The following is a 22,775-nucleotide window of genomic DNA, read 5'->3' on the forward strand; positions in this document are numbered from 1 at the left end:
CCATGGTCACGGACGGCTGTTCGTTACTGACGCGCAGAAGGGAAGGCTTCTTGGCCTCTTTGGAGGTGAATCGCTCCGGAAGGCAGCAGGCAGCCCTGAATCTCCCACTCTCCCCTGCTCTTCCAGTTCTTACACACGAATCAGATGCTTTCATTTATTCAGCAAATTTAGAAGTCACATATGAAACTTCAGTTTGTGTTGTTGGTCTACACTGCACTCCCTTTACAACCAGTGGGAGAGGCTGCCTTTTTCTAGCATGATGTTGTTTCAAGAGATTTTAATCGTGCAAGCCGTGTCTTGTGGTTTTTCTCTAGATGTGAGTGTAAACCATTACCAATGGTAAATTTCACCCATCTATTAAAAATAACACCTTATGGAACAGTTGGCTGTAAGTACAACAATCGAAAGGATGTAAGTGTTTATTTAATGTCACACTAAGTCAGTTTGATCCTCACCCCTAGTTATTTCCTTTTGGACTGGATGGTGAGGCTCTTGAAGCATAATCCAGCTGTTAGCCATGCTGGGATCTCAGGTGGCAGGCCGTTTAAATCACTTTGAGCTTAGAAACCAAGGGGCAGTGGATTTTAATTACCTTTCATGGTGAATTCTGAGACTTCAGTTCTCCCATCACCTCTGCCCTGCTTCTCAGCTGAGTTTATATAATCGAACCCTGAAGGAACATCCTGCAATTGTCATTATATTTACAAATCCCCAAACCCTTCAAATGGGATACTGTAAACTCTGTGCTGACTGTTTTGATGCTGTGAGAGGCACAATAATGAGATGATGGTTAAGGGCACAGTCTCTGAAGCCAGTCTGTTCCGTGTGGCCTGGGCCAGCTACTGACCTCACCATTACTCTATCTGTTTCTATAAAAGGAGGACCACGATAGTAGTACCTACTTTATGAGGTTATCTTGAGGATTAAGTGTCTTAATATATGTAGTTTACTTAGAACAATACCTGGTACATGGTTAGTGCTATGTAAGTGTTTACTAATATTGTTTCCTTTTTCAGAGGAATTGAGTTTTGGGCATACCACCATGTTCCCTGTCATGCTGTGCCACCATTTGTCCTTCTCAGCTTACCTCATCATTCAAATGCAAGAAATGGATTGTCACATCTATAGTGAAAATTGAAATTAAAAAAATTTAAAAATTAAGGCGTCTTAGCCAACCTTACTTAGGAAAGTGTTTTCTTGAGGAGTATTCCTGATGCCTGGAGATATAATTTGAAATTTTCTCCCCTCAAGTCAGCTAAGTGGATTATAGTGTTCTGGACAACTAACTGTCTTCTCCAAATAATGGGTTCATTTCTTTGGTATTGATGGCCTTTAAGAGGTAATGCAAAAAGTCTCTCACCAAATTGACAATAAATAACTATTTTGATGGAAGGCTTTTCTGGTTCCACATCTTTAGTAAAAACAAACATATCAGTACTGACAGTACTGCAGAAAATTGAAGTGTTAAATATTAAAATATTTACTGTATCGGATGGTTACAAAGCTGCAAAATAGGGTCATAGCATCTAACTTACATAGTTCAATTATATTGTTATTCTTAATATAACTATCATATTCTTAAAAAAACAAACAAAAAACCCAACAACAACAAAAAACTATCATCCAGATCATGAATAAGGGAAATAATGCTGTTACTTATATTCAAACAAATTGAAGTGTTTTTGTGTTGTGTAAAGTATAACTATCAAGGAAATGCTTTAATTAGTCAACTTCTTATCCAGAGATTACAGATAACGCCATTGGATATGTTTTCTTGATCTCATTTCAGGATAATCATCATTGCTACTAACCATTGCCTCTATCAGGCAGTTCCAAGCTTACAAAAAAGTTGAACTCCTAAACTGAAAATTAATACACTAGAGTGTAACCCCCCTCCCCTTCTAACATCGTAAAGGACATTTAAACAAATCAAGGCACTTTGTACCCACAATGATTGTCTGGCTGTGAGCCTGACCCATGTGATGCCAGAAAGCTGTTTCCTAAACACATCTCTGGAACTAAGGACTGTCTGGCACAGAGGACCCTTTAGTGGTACCATAACACCCTGGTTTTTCTCAATGGACTCACCTCTTTCTTGTTCCCAAACTATGGGAGTTTGGTTGGAATGAACTCCAGTACCATTTCCCAGCATGACTCTTGATTGCTTTAAAATGATCACTGTATTTATCATCCAAGTCCAAACCCCAGTGGCCATGGTGATTGGCTCCAGGATAGGCACAGTGACCAATCAGAGCCAGTGATGACCTTTGCCGGGCGTTCTGAGAAATAAAAGTTTTCCCTCTCGCCTGTGCAAACAATTAAAAAACAAATTTAAAAGGAGAAGAAGGAAGAGGAGGAGGAGAAGGGGGAAGGGGAAATGGTAGGGGGTAGGGCAGGGGGAGGAGAAGGAGGAGAGGGACCTCTCCCTTTCCTTAGAATGAGCGGTAGGAGAATGTTAGATCTAGAGGAGATTGTGGCAGCCATGCTGCTGAGAAAAGCCAAGAGACTGGAGCTGGGAGTGGGGTGCTGGGGGTTAGCACAGAGACCCATGGAGACTGCAACAGAAGACAGCGTGGCAGAGGCCAGGAGATGGAGAGACCTGAGCCCTGGGAACATAGTGTGAGCTTTTGGATCAAGCTTCAGCTGAATCAGTCATAACTCTAGACTTTTCAGTTACTGAGTCAATACATTTCTTCTAATGTTTGTCAGTTGGGGTTGCATTTTTTGTTGCCTGCAACGTAAGAAGCCCTAAACAATGCAGGCAAATAGCCTAGACTAGAAAGAAACGTTTGGGCCCCGGAACATGTATTTCCAGGAGCACCGTGGTGGGACCTGTACCAGATGGTACAGTGGGAAGGAAATGGGCAGAAGCTGGGTTGTCGGCCAATAAAACAGTTGAGAAATTCAAGGATAGCTTCCACAGTGATGCCAGGGAGAAGGCAAAGAAGAACCCAGAGACACAGCAGCTTGGGAGCTGGGATTTCCTGCCCGGGCATGTCAGAGAGGAGGCTGAATATTAATCAGGTATTTGTGATTTAGAGGCTGCCTGATTCTCACAAATGGTTGGTAAGATAATCATGGAAAGTTTTCTAGTTGTTAGGAAAAAAAGTTGCTCATTAATGGAAACTACACTCTTCATCTTTTAAAAAAGAGTGCTTATTTTCAATGCAGCTAGAATAGATATGCTTTTCAAAAAATAGCATAAGAGTAAGTGTCTATCTTTCCGGTTGTTCTAATCAGTGAATGCTAAAGAATGGTAAATCTCTCTTTTAAATAAGCACACTATGTGTTCATTTGTCATTTTGGAATCTCTCATTCAGTAAGGAATGATTTTGTTAAATGTTAAGGGTCACAGTTAAATGCTTAGCCTTGATTTTAATACTAGATCAGAGTCATTTTCCATGGTTAGCTCTTTTTCACAAATTATTGCTCTGCCTTGGTAAATAAAATTGAAAGGAAATAGAATGAGACCTGAGGGTCAGGTAAACATTTCTTTACCTTATGTTAAGGAAAAGAATATTCTTTCTTTGTCCATCCTGAACTTAGAAAATCTATTTTTTCTATAGAATACTGAAATATTTAACAATTCTTAGAAAAACATAGCATTTACATTAAAATACAGCCCTGTAATTTTTGCCAGGAATCTTGTAAAATATGATGAGTATACAAGCATGAATACTAAAACAAGAAAGACCATTCAACATTCATGTGGAAATGCAGCATTGCACAAAACATAATAAATATCCAGCCTCTCACATCCACAAATGAATAATTATTTTAGTTTAGATTCTTTTTTTTCCAGTTAAGACTTTTACTGTATAATTTATTACAATAACCTTATAAGTGAAACATAACTAATTAAAAACAGAATCCAACTAATCTTCTGAAATCACATAGTTATCAATATTCTGCAGCATAGTTTAATCTATAACATATAAAATTGCCACTTTGGCAAGAAATACACATCCATATAAGTAACTGTTCAGTGAACATCTTTCCCAATGTATAAAAAAAGTCAGCGTTAATAGTATAAAAGGAAACAGAAGCTAATATTATTTCTGAGATAATGTTATTGCCTTAGCCCTTGGGCTTTGGCAATAAATATCTTAAGTTTCAAGATGTATCATATAACTTAAATACTGTATTTACAAAATATAAAAAAAAAATTTAGCAAAATAGCATACAAAACACTGTCTTTACACATGTAAAGGGTGCTTTTCCTTACAATGTATGAAAGCCTTTTATATTTTTACCACCAATTTCCTCATAAGCTTTCAGGATCCCTTCCTTCCCAAATACTTCAGAGCTGAGTTTTTAATAGTGGAAACTGGTCTCTGATGAAAGTGTGAAACCAAAGATCAAAGATTGCTATATATCTTACTGATATTTTTCTAGATAAATACTCCTGGTTGAAAGTCACTTAAAATCCAAATCATACGTTTACTTTTTACACTTCGCGTCTTTCATTTTGTCACTAAACATCTCTAGCAAACAATTTTTATGGGCATCGTATCACCTTTGAAGGTTCGTTTTAATTGCCTTTCTTCTGAAATGAATGAAAGGATAATAGACACTCACCGCTTCTGTTAAACTTGTCAACATCTTCTGTTTCTATGAGCAAACACTTAGTATGATTTCTTCGTAAAAAATACTGAGAGAATAAATGAGATTCATGTTTACTGCTCCTTGCTGCTATAAGAGATGTCTTTTAAAAATGACTAATATCTACCCACCGCTACTGAGTTCCATAACTTGAGTTCCATGGCCAAGGATCTTATCCTGAGAATGGACCAGGTCTCTCGACATGAAGGCTCTTTCCTGGTCTTTCTTGCTTAGGAGACAGATTATCCTCCTGTCAGTAAATTCCCCAAACCACCAAAAGATGAACCCAAATGTTTTGAACTTTAGAATCCCAAGAATGCTCAGTGTGTGATTGATTGGACAACCATCAGGTAAAGGGACCACAGAGAGAGGCTGGAGGATCTGGGAATTCCAAGGGGGGAGTCAAATCCCCCAGCCCTGCACAGGGGAGGCACCGTCTCGGGGTTCTCCTGTTGTTCGTCACTGAGGACGCTCGCCCACGGCTGGATGGAGTGGTCACTTGCAAGTGTGGACATCAGTCATGCTTTCACACCTCCTGCAGCGGACGTAGCAGCACCAGATAAACTTGCACTCGCATCTCTCCACGTGCCTGACCACGTGGGTGTTGTAGCCGCGGCCACAGCAGAGGAGGTTGCAGCCATCTGCACCCTCTGACGTGCGGTTGCACTCTCTGCCTTGAGTCCCTGGGATCCCTAGTTTCTTATCCTCTACACAGTAATTGGGAGACTTATTAACGTAGAGCAGATCATCCTTATGGATCGGTATTTTCTTCTGATCTTTTTCTCTTCTGTGCATTTTCCTCTTTATTTTGTCTGAGATTTGGATACTGTTTTCATATTTATCCTTCAACAGATGGCCAATTTTTTCAAAAGAAGACATGGTTTTCCAGCATGTTTTCACAGCACAGGAGCCAGAAACTCCATGACACCGGCAGTCTAAAGACATCAACTTGGCGACAGCCTGAAACCAACAGGAATCGCGTTAAACATCATTAACAAATTGTTTTACTCAACAACAGAAGCACAACCAACCTAATCACTTAACTCTGCGTCTGTTTCCTCCTGTAGAAAAACAATGGTTATAGACTTCAATAAAAATAAAATAAAATAAGTTTTTGTTAAAAAAAACGATGGTTTTGGACATAAAGGATCTTTTAGATTGCTTAGGGTTCAAATGTTTTGTCCTTCTGTTGACACTGCAGAGCCATTTTGAGTCTATTTTAAAGTAGCATTCCAGACTAACATTGTTATTAGAGATTATCTGCGGTAACAAAAGGGAACTACTTTTTTTCCTAATCGCTTGTTTAATTTTGGGTGTGAGAGGATGTTCATGCATGCCTCCATGTTCGCGATATCATTTGTTTAAGTACCTTGCTACTCAGAGTGTGGTTCAGGGACCAGCAGAACCAGCATCACTTGTGAGAAATGCAGAATCTCAGGGTCCCCGCTCCAAACCTACCGGATCAGAATCTGCATTTTAATAAGATCCTCAGGTGACTTGTATGAACATAGAAATGACCTGTGGAACTTTACAAATAACTGATGCTCAAACCCCTGAGATTCTGATTTAATTGGTCTGGGTTGGGTCCAGGCAATGATACTTCCACAAAACTGCTCGGATGATTTGGAAGGGCATCCAAGGATGAAATTGCTGAACTGAGGGTTCCCAGGTTTGATCACTGTAAAAGTCAGTTACATTCACTGGGGGTTGGGGAGACAGGCTACCCCGGGTCATAGACCATATGAGAAATCCCGACTGATCAAAAAAAGAGGGTGCTGCAGAGTGTGATTGCTCCCACCAAATTCTTTCTCATTTCTAGAAAATTAATTCAAAACATATGTCCTATTCTGTATGGATCAGTAGCACCATACTAACATAGAAAAGGGATAATATTTCTATGATTTTTCAATTCTAAGGGCGGAGTTAGTCTATTCAGACTGAGGAATTAAATGAGATTACATACATCTATCTGTAAGAGTCCACTGCCTGACACACATTTAAGGTCTAAATAAATGCCCCCCCCCTTTCTCTGAAGAAGAAAGAGTTAAGATAAAATTTCAGATGGGGCAAAACCAATACAGAGATTTCAAGTTTTAGAGTTCTAATTTCTTACACACCAGGCTAGTCAGCATAACTTCCTTCAGTCCCCAGAGGATGGCAGAACAGATTAATATATTGTCAGGACTAACTGTAGAGTTGATGTCCTGTCAACATGTTGGGTAAAATGAAAAAAGGATCTACCCATTCCATAGCTTGGAAATCATGTGTGTAATCTCACCAAAGAAAGGAAAACCCTACAGCTTAAATTCCACTTACAGTTCTTATCAAAACTCTAAAATGACAAGGGGTTTATACTTTGCTATTTTGTACCAAACCTGACATGTCAATGTTTGTGGAATGTTATGTTTCCTAACAAATTAAAGTTTCTGGACTATCTAAATGAGACAGAATATTTCAAACAATTTATTATATGCGCAGTCTTGAATGAGAGCATATGGTATTGATTTGTGTAATATTCAATACTTTTTATTTGTGTTTAAAATAATAAATGGAATAACATTTAAACACTGTCCTTTACAGAATACAGCACATGTGCTGTTTTTGAATTCATGGAAATAAGAAGCGAGTAGCTATGTCTATTTCTTATTATCTCAGGCAAAAGTTATCTTTCAATGACATGAAAACAATTTATAAAGTATGGCACACAAGCTTATTTGGTTAGATTTATGGCATTTGACAGTCACAGCCTTCAATTCTTTAAAATGTCACCAGGCAAATAAATGCTCAAATTAATGAAAACTACCTACTTTTGTTCAGATTTTAAGTACCTGAAAGACGTAAGAAGAAGAGAGCTCAACCAACGCTAGGTAACAACGAAACAAATTGTCCAAAGAGAGCCAAAAATCGAAGAATGTATGTTTACTTGTTTAAACCGCATCTACGTTCATTACAGTCATCACTTAGTGACTTAAAGCTGCATCTCACTCAGATTTTTGACTTAGAAGGTTTTTGTTTTATTAACTAGTTCAGACATCATGTATGATGTTACCAATTTGCAAAGTGTGGAGGAAAGAATAGATGCTCACCGAACACTCATTAGTTTGTCCTGCTGACTTGAACAGTTTTAACTCATCCTCTATAGGTATTATCTGAATCAGGAGGACATGATAAAAAAAATACCATCTTAAACAAAAGAGTTCCTGCCTGGAAGTCGATGGTATTGGGAGATCGTGATGTGGCTGGGTTTTCCTCTAATTCCTCAGCCCACAACAGTATTAGTCCATAAGAGTGACACACTACTGCACAGGTTTGAAGGATAACAGAGAAGACTGATGTTATATCCAGGAATATCACCTGCTGAATTCGTATCAGAATGTTGGGAAGATTTTCCTGCCATAGAAAACTAAAAACTTTTAAATACCTGGAGTTAACAAAACTTTCTAGAGAAGATATTAAGAAATTTTATTCTATTATCTTTCAATTTCATTACATTTCTGTCTTTAACAATAAGAAAAGGAGTATTTTTATTATATATGTTAATACTATTCACATATATATATTCTAGGATAGAAAGACAAGTGGATTCCTCCAAGGAGAAGAATCCCATTAACTTGACATGCAAGTTAAATGATTATACCCGTGCTACACTCAAGGAAGAAACTTGGACAAATAGGCATAAAATAAAACAATGCAATCACCACTAGGAGAATTTGGTGAGATGCACAATTCAAGGGGAGATAACATGCAGACACACACACACACACACAAAGTTTGATTCTGCAAAGCTTAGTGCTTCTCAGAGCACATTTTCATAAATTATTTTACTTAATTTAGTTTTGAAGGAAGAAATGCCTTGCATATCGTAGGTAGTCAATGAATACGTACTTGCTTATTATTCCAATTTTACAGAAAAATAAATAGCCTGGTTAAGACATTCGTCTTGCATAAGGAGAGTTGGTGATATATGATATAAATAAAGTCTTTTTATGTAGCAGAATAATTTTGGTAGAAAGGAGAAAAATGAAAGTGGAAAATACAAGTATATTAAAGAAAACTGCATGAACACTCCAAAATAATAAATCCTGGAGTTTTTCAGCTAGGATTCTTAATGAATGTCAAGTAGCCATTTTGAGCCGCAGTGATAGCACAATTTCTAACGAGAAAAGTAAGAGAATAGCAAGCGAGTGAGTTGTGTGTGGTTATGAGAAAATTCCTTTCTCTACTTAGTTGAGTTGTTAAGGTTTATAACGATATTAACAGAGGAATGTTTTGTTAACTATTGCAAACAGATGTGCACATTTGGGTTTAATATTTTAAACTATGGGAGAGCAATTAGGAGCCTAGCATTTAATCTACTGGGCTCCTTGTGCTAAGTTTTGGTTTGATAAATTTGGAAGGAGTGAAATAGAAAAGATTTATCATTAATACTTAATGTGAAAATAGAAACTGCTTGAGAAGTGGTCTAAGGAGCGATTGGTTCTGCAGTTTTGACTCAGAGGTAACAGAACAGGCAGTGATTGTTTTCCAGTATATTGCTTTATCCAAACTTTACAGAAATGACCAAAAAAAAAGTTGTTATTGGAACATTTTGTGACATTTCATTTTGTCAACTATCAGATGATCTATTTAAGTTTTTATGAAAATGGTGACATAGGTTGGATGGCTGTATATAGAATTTCTATTCCTCGGATTCATTTTGCCCCTTTTGATCCAAAAATATATTTGAACCTGCTGAAAAGCAAAACACTGATGTGTTGTTCAAGTACTTATAAATATTCTTGAAACAGGTCAATGAAATTTTGGGGTTGGGCCCATCCCACTTTTTTGAGTTACTCATCATAAAACAAATTATGGGGTAGGGAGACTTAAAAGTTTATGAGGTGGACATGGGAAGAATGGAAATATTTTAAGCACACCAAAAGAAATAGCCATAAATATTCCAAGTCATATTATTCCCAGAAGTACTGCCCCTGGAAGACATCACATCACTCTGTTAACCAATCACCATCCGGCAACATTATTCTTGGAGTCATAACTTTAGGAATGGTGTCAGAAACCAAGTGGGAATTAGAGTATTTAAGGTCAGCGGTTTGAAAATCATCTGTCCTGCTCACAGCACTACTAAGCGCCAGTACCCACATTTCTCTGAACACGTTCCTACATTTTGAGTTTGGGATTTTGAGACGAGGAAAATCGACTCAATTGAATGCAGACCTTGAACCTTACTCGGAAGAATATGCCTATTTGCTTAAAATCCTAATTGCCAATATTGAAAATGCAGTTGATCGTTCTTCCATGTTAGATAATACCTTGGAAACCTGATTGATCTTTGTTGTTGTTGCGGTGGTGGTAGTGGGTTTTTTTTTTTGTTTTTTTTTTTTTAGCCACTAGTGGAAAGAAAAATATTAAAATGTTTTGGATTGTAATACTTCATGAGAAAAGACCAACAAAAACATCAGTTTAGTACCCTCAAAATATCCAGGTAATATTTTGTAATATTTTAAGTTTCCATCTAGACCAATGTGAATAGAAAAAGACTCAAGTAGAGAAAATGCTGAAATTTACATAGTGTGTATATGCCTACAGGCTGAATTATTTTCTGCATAATCAGAATAAGAGCAAAAACCTCAGTAATGTGAGGAGATTGTTTTATTGCCAACAGACAGTGTATGAAGATTGATGCTCAATAGTTCTGTTTTTAATAAATCAGAATATAAGTAATAGTTGAAGATCAAAGTTAATAGTTTACAGAGGCAAATATTGCTACTTAATTGGAAAAAACACACAAGACATAATAAAACTAAATAGCTGCCTAAAATTACTAATAAAAATACATTTTACAACACTGCAGGGCTTTTCATAAGTTTGTGGATAACTTGATTCAAAAGAATAAATCATAACGTGAATTTCAAATTTTGTTTTCTGGTTCAGGTCTTTTTAATCTCTACCAAATTACTTAAAGAATGACTAAAGGAGATTTAAGGTCTAAACTGATAATAAACACTTATTTAATTGCTTTCTTGTTTTTTAAATATGTTAATTTGACTTGATGTTTTTCTTCAGTTTATCTTTAGAGTTTTGAAGAATATGTTAATTACATTTAATTTATTTTACATTACTATATGAGAAATAACAAAACTTCAAGGAGAAGAGACATGAGCATAACTGTGGTGTTAGCAAGAATTACTTCAGTAACTTTTAAAATTTCTAAGCAAAAATGTGAAAAAGTTTACATGGCTCTTGACTTTCCTATTTTCTAATTTTCAATTTTGAATCGATACTCAAATTTGAATTTGAAGTGTTACGGTCGGTGATATATTCATTGAATTTTCGCTCTTTGTATTTTAAACAGTGATTAAGTAAAGAAAACCAGCTGAAACCTGCAACTATTCTGAGTGGGTTCCATTTATTCACTGTCCAAAAATGTAAAACAAATGCAACATATACTTTAGATATTCCTGAGAGATACCGCAACTCGTTTTAATTTACTGCAGGAGAATGTGGTAGATTGCAATGACTACTTTGGGACCATTTGAAGTTACTGGATAGTTACAATAATATAGGATATGTGGTGATATTCTCATCCTGAAAAGATTATTACAAAATAGAACAAATATATTCCTAAGAAAGGTTTTGACTGTTTTTGGAAAGTCACTATGAATTGCCAAGTAATTCAACTATACTGTAGAACTCAAACCTTACTGCTTCAATATTCATTAAGGGAAACATATAAAAGTTAAATGAAGCTATAAATCTCTGTTTTAAGAAAATTCAGTATAAAGAAGTGGAGTAAATTCATAAGAGGTTAACTAGATGGTGATTCTTCAAATCTTCCTCTCCCTAATTCTTTAATATACCTATATTTTAAAATATCTATATATTTAATATATCTCTAGCCTCTTTACATTTATCTGTATTTGTCAGTTTTTACAGTGAGTTTTCATTGCTTTATAATAAAATAACTACTTCCCTTAAATAAATTGTTTTACAAAAAATATTGAGTTGTGTGTTATCTAATGTATTCAAGAATGTCCACTAGAGAAACTGAGGACAAAACTGATAACTCCTTTAGCTGCCACTGCCAGCTAAAAATAGATTTTTAAACAATACTGAAAACTCAAATTTGAGGAAATGAAATTTGACTCAATCCCATTATAAAGGCAGATACTGTAGATCTTGTTCTGACTCTGCAACTAAGCAGCTAAGCGGGTGGAACCAAATGACCCAACAGGCACTTATACATCCAATTTTATAACTGGTGTTTCAGGCACATGAAATATACAACCACAGATACATCTATGATTCAACTTCCATCAGTTGAAAATTTAAACTAAATCAATGTGGTTAGTACAGGCTTATGAAAGAATATATATGTATATTTGCACTTATATAATAAGCACACACATATACAACTTCACATATACATTTCCAGACTGCCAGTGTTTGTTTTTTAAACCATTTGGCCTCACAGATTGATCCGGAAGTGTAATCCTAGTGCTATTTACTTAAAGAAACTGGATTTCTATTCCGTTTTCTAATACATACCTGCCTTCCAGCTTCATTGTTATGTAGGTTCATTGCTAATAGTACTTTTCTTTCTTTTCCGGTGGTGTTTCTGATGGGGAAATCTAGGAACTTTCTGCTGAACCACATGCCATACTGGACATCATCAGAGCAGCCCCCCCAGTGCCAGCCTTCACTCGCCGAGCCGCCGTTCTGCAAGGTGGTGTCACAGGAACACTCGGTCATGTTGCCTGCACTGCATGACCTGGTCACAGAATGAACCAGGCCTGCGGCCATCACGGCATAAATAAATGCAGTCTCCTTGGTGCCTAGAACAAAACATAAGTTGCTAAATGGAAGAGCCATACCATTCTCTGTTTATGTTCATAACAGAGCCTCCTACTTGTCCTCTTATCAGGGAAGCAATTTTTCAGTTGCCTACAACGGATGCTTTAATGAGTACATATTTTGAAAGGACAATTTCATATTGTTCTTACCTTTTAAAAAAAAAGCAACTTTGATTTTCAGTATGCTTTTCCTATGTCATAAATTTTCCTCATACCTTAAAATCACACGTTCATTTTTAAAATTTGAAGTGTATGTTAGCACCCAGCTCAGCACTTAATAGACAACAGAAGTCTGGTAAATGCACATTGAATTTAAAATCCCTTGCATGGATACCAATGCCCAACTGCCTTACCTTTCTCTTTAAATTTAAAATATGTTGTCGCAAAACACAAGCTGAAAAACTTGATGTGACTTTTGTTTGTATAAAGAATACATGTCAGAATGCAAGTTAAAATTATGCCAAGACCAAAGCAATTAGGAGATAATTGTTACAGTTTACTTTCACATCAAAGATGGGTTGTTTTAGGATAATGTGAATAACAATATTAATATGCAAATTAAATACTATATATATTCCTATATACCGTATTATATCCTGACAGTATTAAAGACAATGAAAGATAATTGAAATGTCATCAGAGAAAAAAGAATTGTTACAGAAAACTATTGAATATGGATTTAGCACACCTGCAAGAGTTTGAGCTAGAATCTTTGAAAATTAAAGCCCTATTAAAACATTAATAAAATGGACTAGAAGGCACTCAGCAGGCATCTTTTTTTTCCTTTGGAGATGCTTAAATTGGAGTAGAAACCTTATTAGGCCGTTATCCAATAGAGCTTTTCAACAGCTGATGCCTTTGCATTTCAGCAACTGTGAACAACACATCCTCTTTTTCTTTCTTTCTTTCTTTCTTTCTTTCTTTCTTTCTTTCTTTCTTTCTTTCTTTCTTTCTTTCTTTCTTTCTTTCCTTACTTTCTTTCTTTCTTTCTTTCTTTCTTCTTTCTTTCTTTCTTTCTTCCTTCTTTCTTCTTTCTTTCCTTCTTTCTTCTTTCTTTCTTTCTTCTTTCTTTCTTTCTTTCTTTCTTTCTTTCTTTCTTTCTTTCTTTCTTTCTTTCTTTCTTCCTTCCTTCCTTCCTTCCTTCCTTCCTTCCTTCCTTCCTTCCTTCCTTCCTTCATCCCTCCCTTCCTTCCTTCCTTCCTTCCTTCCTTCCTTCCTTCCTTCCTTCCTTCCTTCCTTTCTTTCTTTTTTTCTGTCCTGCAGGGAGTCAGGACTCTTTCGGAAGGGTGTGCCGGCCAAAGCGCAGCGGGGCAAAAGCGATGCCTTGGCGGCGGTGAGTGGACGGACCCCGTGGGGAAGGGTCAAAGGTGGAGGGTGTACGGAAATGAACGTGAGAAACAACAACGAATCTTTCAACGCCAAGGTCCTGAAATTCTTTGAATCTGCTGATATCTCTCTACCTTCATCCTCACCGAGTCGCTAGGCACGTGGAGGTGGAACTTTGTTTTACAGCAGCTTCCCGCGCCGCGAGTATGCGCATAGGAGAGACAAGACAGAAGCACAAGAACAGAGGGGAGAAGCAAAGCAGTCGTGCTCGAGTCAGCCTCACGTGAGGCTGTTCAGGACAATCCCTTTAAAATCGCCATTATTCCGTCTACCCGGTGCTCCGAGGAGCCAACCAACGTGGGGCTTCACTGCAATTAGCCACTTGTCCAGGGCTCGGTGCGCAGCAGAGCTGCTTAAATCAAAGCAGATGCAGCAGCGGCATTCCCTGCTGCCGACATCATGTTTCTCCAGCTGGTCACCCACGTGGGGGGGCGCTACGGGGTCCTAGGGGTCGGCGGGGTGGAGTGTCAGAGTTTTTCTCCAACTCCAGCCCGGCGCCGCGGGAAGGAGGGGAGGAAGAGCTACAGCTCCACGCTCCTTGCTCTGGACCTGGGGAGTCACCCCTCCAGGAGCGCACCTGCACCCGGGTCTGACTTCCGTCCTCCCTAATTCCCTTCCACTAAAGGACCTCTTTGGGGACTTAGAGAAAGACGGGACCTCGCAAGCACTCTTTCTTCACAAGAATTGAAGGACTTGTCCCCCTTCGTCCTGCGCCAGCCCCCACGGTCCCGGGACTCACCGCTGCTCAGCTCGTAGCCAAAGAGAGGGCTGGTGCCAGGCTGGGCGGTGACGGTCACCAGGCAGTTCCATCTCTCGTGTTTGAACTGGCTCCTGCACTCCTGAATACCCAGCCGGGCGCCCTCGCGGATGCTCGGCAGCAGGTACGGTTTCTTCTTGCACAGTTCCTTCTGGCGGCTGTTCAGCGGCAAGTTGGCGCAACCCAGCTTCTCCGGGACCCCAAAGGAGGCAATGCCCAACCACCTGTAAGACACGGCCTCCCCTAGCGTAAGCCGCTGCCCTGCCCTCTTCCCCAGTCCCAGATGTTTACCCGAAAATTAGGTCACGGCCCTAGGGTCCCCGCCTCTCCTTCTCTGCTTCAGCTGAAAGTTCTCTGAGGCTGGGCACCCCTTTTGCCACAAACCCCGTGCGCCCCTGCTGCCGCTATACTCACATCCAGTTTCCCTGGGCTCCGCAAGGGAACAGCGCGAGCAGGGCTGCCCACAGCGCGCACAGGCGGGACAGTCCCAGGAGCGCGGCTCTGTCCATGGCCCCCGCATGGAGTCCCCCAGCCACAGCCACTCCTCTTCGGCCCTCCCCAGCCAGAAGCCCACCAGACCAGAGGTCAGTTCCCCAGCACCAAGCTGTTCCTTGCACCCTTTCTCCCCGCAGACAACGTGAAAAGAAGGCCAGCCGTGGTAGGGGCTCTCAGCTGCCTTCTCCTCGCTTGCAGGGAGTAGGGTGAGGAGGTGGAGAAAGTAGTTTGGGGCCCTCCTACAACGCCGAGTTGGAGAGGTGCAGGGGATGCGGGAGCGTCCCTCGCATTCCAAGGTGAGAAACTTCTGTTGATGTAGCTCTGTCTCCATCGCCCCTGGACTCTCCTCCCATCTCCTCCCCTTGGCCGCGCCTGGAGCCTGATTGGCCCAGCGGCGGCCCCGCATCTCATCATCCCGGGACCTCGGGCTCCCATTGGCTGAGAGCGGGCTCTGCGGGGGGCGCTAGGGCCAGCTGCACCCGGACTGCGCGCCCGGATCCTGCCCCTGACCTTTCCTCCTGTCACTGGCTTCTGAGAGCGGGTCTCTGCCAGAGGGGTATTGATTCAACCCAGAGAATGATAGGGGTGCTTCTCCCTTAGCAGCCCTGAGTGAAGGCGTGGGTTGAATGGGCGATGTTTGAGTTCCACCCACTCTGGTCGCATCTGGAGTAATCTGGGTGGAGTGGCTGGAAAATCTCGCTGCCTGTTTCTTTCCTCTCCGTCTCCTCACAGGAGAATAATCTTTTTGAGTCAGAGTTGGTACCAAACAAATTGACCTTTCAACACCCTGTTTGAGGTCTCAACGTGTCTGGAGACTTTATAGAATGGGTGAAATACTGCAAAGGTTGCGATCGCCATCATCTGTGCAGACATTTACTTTTTTGGAAAGGGACGATTCCAGGCTAGCATCTCATCTACCATGTTTAAATTGTATTATGTGATTTTTTTTTTTTTCGTTTTCTGGGTTTGTCTTATTTTCTGCAGTCCTTGAGAGCACTGTCAGAAGAGAGAGGGAAGAGAAAGAATGTGAGAGAGAGAGGTGAAACTAGCCTTCTCTGCGATCCACATTATGTCTTTCTTGGAGACCTTGGACAGGGCTACACACCGAAGACAAATTTTAAAAATTTACTTATGAAAAACCTACTGTGTGTCCAGTACTGTGGGAATTTATAAAGACAAGATCCCTTCCCTTTAGGGCACAAACCAGCCAAGGAGACAAGTCTAAAACAAAATAATTCAAGATTATCACTAAGGGAAAGTATAGAGTCCAGTGAGATACTCTTAAGAGCCAAAGAGTTTGGAAGCAGGAGAATGTTCTGCTACCTGGCAGTTTAGGAAGGTTAGTAAACCAGGGTTTTCCAGAAGCTCTCTTGGGAGAACTCTGAAGGCAGGTGGGCCATGCTTAAAACCCTGTCTCACCTAAGTGGTGCCGGAAAATGTTTCTGAGAGTTCTCCTCAGAGGACTTCACAAGTGTTAGCAGATTCTCAGGGTGAGAATACCAGCTTTGTGGGCTCTGAAATCCAGACTTACCGAAATTTAAGACTTATGTTATTTGTTTTATCCTCAAATAAAGGATTTTATTTGCTGCATATCTCCTATATCGGCTCAGAGCAGTAAAAGCTCCCTGAAATCCCCATCCTATCCCATTCATTTCTTTATCCAACAAATATTTATTGAGTGAACACTATGTACCAGGTCCTAAAGCCACATTGTAATTTTTAGAGAGTCAAGTTGATGATAGGGTGTAGTTACTGATCCAGAAATATTTTGGCTAATGGCTAGTGGCCTCTCTGAAAATCAGAGCCTTCATCCAAGCTCCCTTTATTCTGTGAGCCTCTCCAGGAGGGATCACGGAGCGCTCCCCGCTGTACCCCTGCCATGGGGCCCAGCATATGAGATGCCAGTTTTGAACACAATTACTGAACATTTTAACATGGCGAGGAACATCCCAAGCAGAAACCTAAGCGGCCTCAATGGTGAAACTAGAGAAGTGGCTTCCTCCACAAGGGAACTGGGGAGGCGCTGGGGGAGTGGAGAACATGAAGACTTAGGTTGATTTTCAAGCCAACGATGGTAGATGTTTTAAGGAAGTTGCTGGATTTTATTTTTTTCCTTTAGGATGATATACTGAGCCTCTATTATGGGTTAAAAGTGAGGTTAGCACTGAGCTCAATGGCAGTGGAGTTCACAGCCCAGCTAATAAGACAGACAAAGGGGCAGGTAACCACAGCCAGGGGGAGTATGGTGTGCAGGGAACACACCCTCGAGGATTACTTAATCTAGTTTGGGATGGGGGTGGGAGGTCACTTGAATGTTGCCTTTGTTGTTACTCTAAGGCTCAACCATCGCCTGGGGCATCCAGATAAACCTTTAAAGGGGCACTCAGTGTTCTGTTCTTAGAGTCTAAAACCACTGGGTCAACTGTTTTCAAATCCAAGACACAGTTTCAGGCCCCGAGTGGTCCTGTGTCTCTTCTGTATGGTCTAGGGCCTTAGGGGGTCATTGTGGTCATACCTCTAAAGCAAAGGAGACTTACTTCCAGGAGTGGGTCCAGCTGAAGGATTATCATTCGATGAGCAGACACTGGGGTACCTGTTTTGTGTCAGGTGTTGTGAACTTAAGGTATTGAGAGCCTATGTGCCCCACTCCCCTAGCGTTCTGTCTCTTACTGTCTCTCTGTCTGACTCTATTGTCTCTCCACACAAAGATTCAACCCCCTCCCAAATGGGTACTCATTTTATAGATAAAGAAAGAAATTTGAAGAGATTGAGAAACTTGCTCAAAGTCACTCAGCTAGAATGTAGTAGAGTCAAAACTCCATCTTATTATTTTGGAGGCCTTGTTCTTTCTACTACAACGTGCTGCTGCAGAACCTAATTTAAAAGGTCTTTTTTTTTTCCCCCTGACCAAATCCCAGGCCCCTGGCCCTCAAGGTCTACATTTCTCTTTGTGTCCCTTGGATCTTTACATCACAGTTCACAGATCTCTCTGTGGAAGGAGTTGGTCTGTTCTCTGAAGATAAACAAAAACCGCACGGGTGGGTCTCCTGAGGGGTTCTCCCTGCAGTCGGGGCTCTCAGGGGCCGATGGCGGGCTTCCTGGATGCCCCCTGTTTCCACATTCTTTGCTGTCTGGTTTCGTGGGCTGGGCGGACCAGGGGAAAGGACTCCAGGCTGAGTTGGGTGACTGGGCTTCCAGTCAGCAGGTTATCATCTCGGGCAATCAATTTCCATTTTGATCCTCAGTTTTCTCACGTGTCAAATGATCAAAAGCTCTCTTTCAGATCTGAATCTCTTACTGGAGTTCCCATAGGGCCAGAGGGAGGGAAGTGGTACATGTGGTTATGTGTGGTTGGGTACATGTATGTGATGGGCTAGGGGACTGCATTTGCTAGTGAATTTGCACTCCTAGGAGGAGGAAACCTTAGCCACTGGGTTTGTCTACGTGAGAGAGGGGCCCTAGTTCTTAGGGGAGCACAGGCTAGAGTTTTTTTCACCCCTATCTTGTATCTTCAGTGCCACTTTTGCTTCTGGGTTTCAATTAAAATGAATTATTTTACTTGCAGAAATATTTTAAGATGGTTGAGTTTTAAAATATATTATAATCTTCTCAGGTCACATGAAATTTTATTTAGAAGATGAAATAAGAAGTTGCAGATATCTTCTTTATCCTGGAATATGAAAGTGGGGGGCTCCTTCATAATCTAATGTGCATCTTTTAATTTGAAGTGGTTCATTTCTACTATCATTAGTAAGGGTTGTGCTCTCTATTTAGAGTTGAAGAAGAAAGTAAATGATGGGTCAAATCCAAACACGCACACAACTACCCATTTCAAATTGTTTATTTCTTTCCCAGCAAGCAAGAGCCTCATTATTTTTGGCTTTGTAATTGGATAGAGAAGAAAATATGAACTGGCCATTAGAACGTAATCTGGTACTTACTGTGCTCTGCAAGCTTTCTAAATTTCAGGAGACCATTATCTAAAACGTGTTGTAAAGATCATAATATTAATTGTTCCTAAAATGGGAGCTGATATTATACCATCTCATGATCTGAGTCCAGCTTCTTAGAATTTGATTAACGCTGTTCAGTGAAGCAAGATGTGACTCCAAGAAGTTTGCACAGATTACTGAAGCATCTTAGCTCCTTGATCCTGCAATGAGGGTTCTTGAACTTGTTTTCCTAGCAGGAGTAAGGTATTTTGAGCTACATCCTGGAAAGGGGGATTTAGGAGGGAGAGCCAGAGGAGCTATTCATTTCCCTCAAGGAAGCTCTTTTGAGAGACCGAATCTCTGATCTTGGTCATCTCTGACCAGCTGGGCCAGTTGAACCAAGATAAGTAGCTGGCCAGGAATAAATCCCACCTCCTACCCAGGAAAATTGTAGATTATTAGTTGTAGAAGCCAGGGGAGGCTGCTCCTTCTGGTAGTTTTCTCTCAGTCCCTGGGAAACTCAGCAAAAATTCTGCCTGCACAGATACGCCTTGGAGTCGGCCTTTGGCAGCCCATCAGAGGACGAGACTTCTAAGGGCCCTGTTGTAAGAATTTCTGCTACAGATCACAAAGACTTATGTGCTGGAAACTGATACCAGAAGCCCCGCAGCTGGTCTTAACTGCCGTGATGGAACAGAAGACCAGAGGTGACTTTTCACATAACTGGGTCCTCATCCATTCTATTTTAAATTCCACCTGGATGCTACCAGTGTGGAACAGAGCACAGGCTTGTGACCACTGGCTCTCAGGAGGGGGTGGAGAATGGCATCCTGGATGTCCTGCTGTCCTTTGGTGGCCTGAAAAGCCCTACTTGGAGCAGCAGAGGGGACACCAGTGATACAACCAGAAGGAGCAGCAGTTGGAGAAGGATGCTGTCTGGCTCTTTAGATTTTCACAACAGTGAAAGTGATTGTTGTTTGTTTACTTGCCCTAGAAATTAAGACAGAAGAAACCTCATTAAGTGTTAATAGGAAGTGGCTTCTCTCTAGTGGTATTTGTGCTGATTATGGAGTCTTTTCGGAATGAAGGAATAAAAGTAAAACACAATCCTTGACAATTAAGAGTGGTCGCTATTTGTCAAAAAATACATGGAGAAAGTTGAATTTCTCCGCACCCCTTTTCAAAATTTTTTTTTCTAAATTCTGTAAGACAAAACAACCCAATTAATGAATTATTACTAATTTTAACAAGCTATCAAGAAAACAACTTCAAAAATCCAGACTTTCATTTTCTTTTAAGTGCTATTTATGGAGAGATCACTAGGATGTCTGGTTTTTTACTAAAATTGAGCAATCTCAAACTTCAAGGGAGCAAATTTAGAGGGAAAAGTCATCTAGAAAGAATTAACTGTGTCTCTTATTCTAACTGCTGGTCTGCATAATTACATTTAATTGTTGTGATACAATAAAAATATTCTGCTGTCAGAAATGTTAGTGGAACAAAACAGACTCACAGACATAGAAAACAAACTTATAGTTACCAAAGGAGGGAGGATAAATTAGGAATTTGGGATTAACAGATACACACCACTGTATGTAAAACAGATAAACAATAAGGACCCACTGTAGAGCACAGGGAACTCTATTGAGTATAATAACCTATAATGAAAAAGAATATGAAAAAGGATATATAAGTATATGTAAAACTGAATCACTATGCTGTATACCAGAAATTAACAAAACATTGTAAATCAACTATACTTCAGTAAAAAAAAAAAAAAAAAAAAGTCAAAAATCAGCACAGGCTGCAGCTGATTTTGTATTCAAGCTTGCTGTTCATATGTTTAACCACTGCCTGCCGTCCTCACGACGGGCGGGTAGAGTGCTGAAAGGGGGTTTGTTAAGTCTGGTCAAGCAGCAGTCGCCCGTCTAGGGACTACCCATCTTCACACTTAAATTTGACCTTAATTCTTTTTTTCACTTTCCCGACTGAAACCTGTAATGATTTCTCATTTACTCCTACTTAAGTTTTAAGCCTTTTGGTTGGACTTCTAAAATCCTTCATTCAGGATTTGCCCATCGCTGTCATTTTTGATGCCGTTCCCTCCATTTCCTCACACTCACTCGCCGCAGGCAGCTCAGTTTCTTCCCCCCCTTTTCCACAAGCCAGATCTGCATGTTTCTATTTCAATTTCTTGAGAATCCCTGCCTCCATGCCTAGAATTTTTTCTCCTTTCTTTTCTACTTACCCAAGCCCATCATTTTTAGGTCCCACCACTTCAGGAAGCCTTTCATAGTTAATTATATGAACGTCTCTCTCTCTGTCTAATTTCTACATCATCTGAGGTACCAATCAGAAAATGTTTCATTTAACTTACTTTTGCTTTCTGATGGTTTAACGGGCTTTAATTGCCAGTCACCAATTTGATTATAAATCTCTTCAAACCAAAGAATAGGAGTAATTCTTTTGCAGTCCCCCTGCCAATGCCTAGGACAGGGCTGAGTGAGTAGTAAGGGTCCTGTGTTGTTTGTGTGGTTGTTTTATCAGACAAGGCATCTCTCATGCTAGAATGAATGAAGCAAAAAGTTGAGAGCTGTCAGCATTGACATAATCTACTAATTTGCCACCTTTCAATTGGAAATTCGCCATGACTTGTATCTAGTACGTCGCATTAGTACTTGCCACATGGTTTGCACAATTTCCAAGGGAACCACCAGATGGCTGTGTGCAGAGTGTTCACAGCTTGGGTTTCTGCTAGTACTCAAATCAGTAAATAAACTGGTACCCTTAAATCTTTCTGACAAACCTGTAGCCATGCCATGTGCTCCTTCCAGGTATGTTTGTTGAGCTCTGCTAATAACTCACTCTTACTGGAGTTTCCTCCAGAGAATGCTTTTATTTGAGTAGGCAAGTGCTCAGAGCCCAGGAGATTTACGAGGGTTCAGAGACATAAACACAAGTGGCGTGGAAGGTGTGAGGTGTGTTCCAACGGCAGGGCTCCCACCCTCTGGTACAGATTACTGGAAGGGAAGCATCAACAGAAAAACAGCCGACTTGAGGGCTCTCGAGTTCGCAATCTGATGAAGTCTTCTGGTGCCAGACCAACTTTTGGGGTTGTCACATGGCTTAGTGAAGCAGCTTCCAAAATGGGCTGAAAAACCACGATACTGATATACTGGGCCACATGCCAGAACAGAGCCTGAGTCCAGCCGACTGGGTAAAAGATTCCAGTTGCTACTTTAGCACCAGCATATTGTCTGGAGTCCCCAGGGCACACTCATGAAACCAGCACCAGACAAACACGGTGGAGCCACTTTTTAATGCTGTTTTGGGGAAGAACTAATATTTGCCTCAGAGGTTAACTGAGTTATGGTAGGCTTCGGCTGAAAGGAGTTTCCCTTCAGGAACTGATTTGGCCTTCAGCATATCTTAATCTTACAGTAATTGTTGGCAGTCCAGGGTGGGGTTCAGTGCTGGAATCTTACCCTTGATGCTCCACTCCCCTCCCTGCCCCAGGGGTTCTGATGAATAAAGCATGCACACAGAGAACTGAACCAGTTTGGGCAAAGTATCAGGTTTATTCAGTGGAAGGCTTCCTAGGCGAGCTGGATTATGCAAAGTGAAGTTCTCTATTCCTACCCCGGAACTAAAGACAGCAAAGCTGATCCAAGATACCCACCCAGCCTCATGCTGAGAAGCTGGACCTGAGAGAAGAGGCAGGCATGAGGCCATGGAAGTGGACAGGACAGCTCC

The 22,775-nt window shown here is 40.6% G+C and overlaps 1 protein-coding gene across 1 annotated transcript; it reads right to left on the reverse strand.

Moving 5' to 3' along the window:
- Positions 1-1,456: 1,456 nt before the first annotated feature.
- Positions 1,457-15,400, reverse strand: WNT16 (Wnt family member 16). The gene is made up of 4 exons (XM_010947604.3): positions 15,010-15,400; positions 14,578-14,819; positions 12,148-12,434; positions 1,457-5,562 (listed from the first exon to the last, which is right to left on the reverse strand). The coding sequence occupies exons 1-4, from the start codon at positions 15,102-15,104 to the stop codon at positions 5,098-5,100; spliced, it is 1,089 nt and encodes a 362-aa protein (XP_010945906.2). The 5' UTR covers positions 15,105-15,400; the 3' UTR covers positions 1,457-5,097.
- Positions 15,401-22,775: the final 7,375 nt, after the last annotated feature.

Source organism: Camelus bactrianus, chromosome 7 (genome assembly GCF_048773025.1).
Source record: "Camelus bactrianus isolate YW-2024 breed Bactrian camel chromosome 7, ASM4877302v1, whole genome shotgun sequence".
NCBI lineage: Eukaryota > Metazoa > Chordata > Mammalia > Artiodactyla > Camelidae > Camelus > Camelus bactrianus.

Bases quoted from the DNA above. Each gene is read 5' to 3' on its own strand.
- WNT16 (XM_010947604.3), bottom strand. From the start codon at position 15,104: ATGGACAGAGCCGCGCTCCTGGGACTGTCCCGCCTGTGCGCGCTGTGG. The intron at 12,435-14,577 runs GTGAGTCCCGGG...GTTTTGTTCTAG, and splicing joins TGGCTACGAGCTGAGCAGCG to GCACCAAGGAGACTGCATTT. The intron at 5,563-12,147 runs GTATGTATTAGA...TGTTGGTTTCAG, and splicing joins ACAATGAAGCTGGAAGGCAG to GCTGTCGCCAAGTTGATGTC.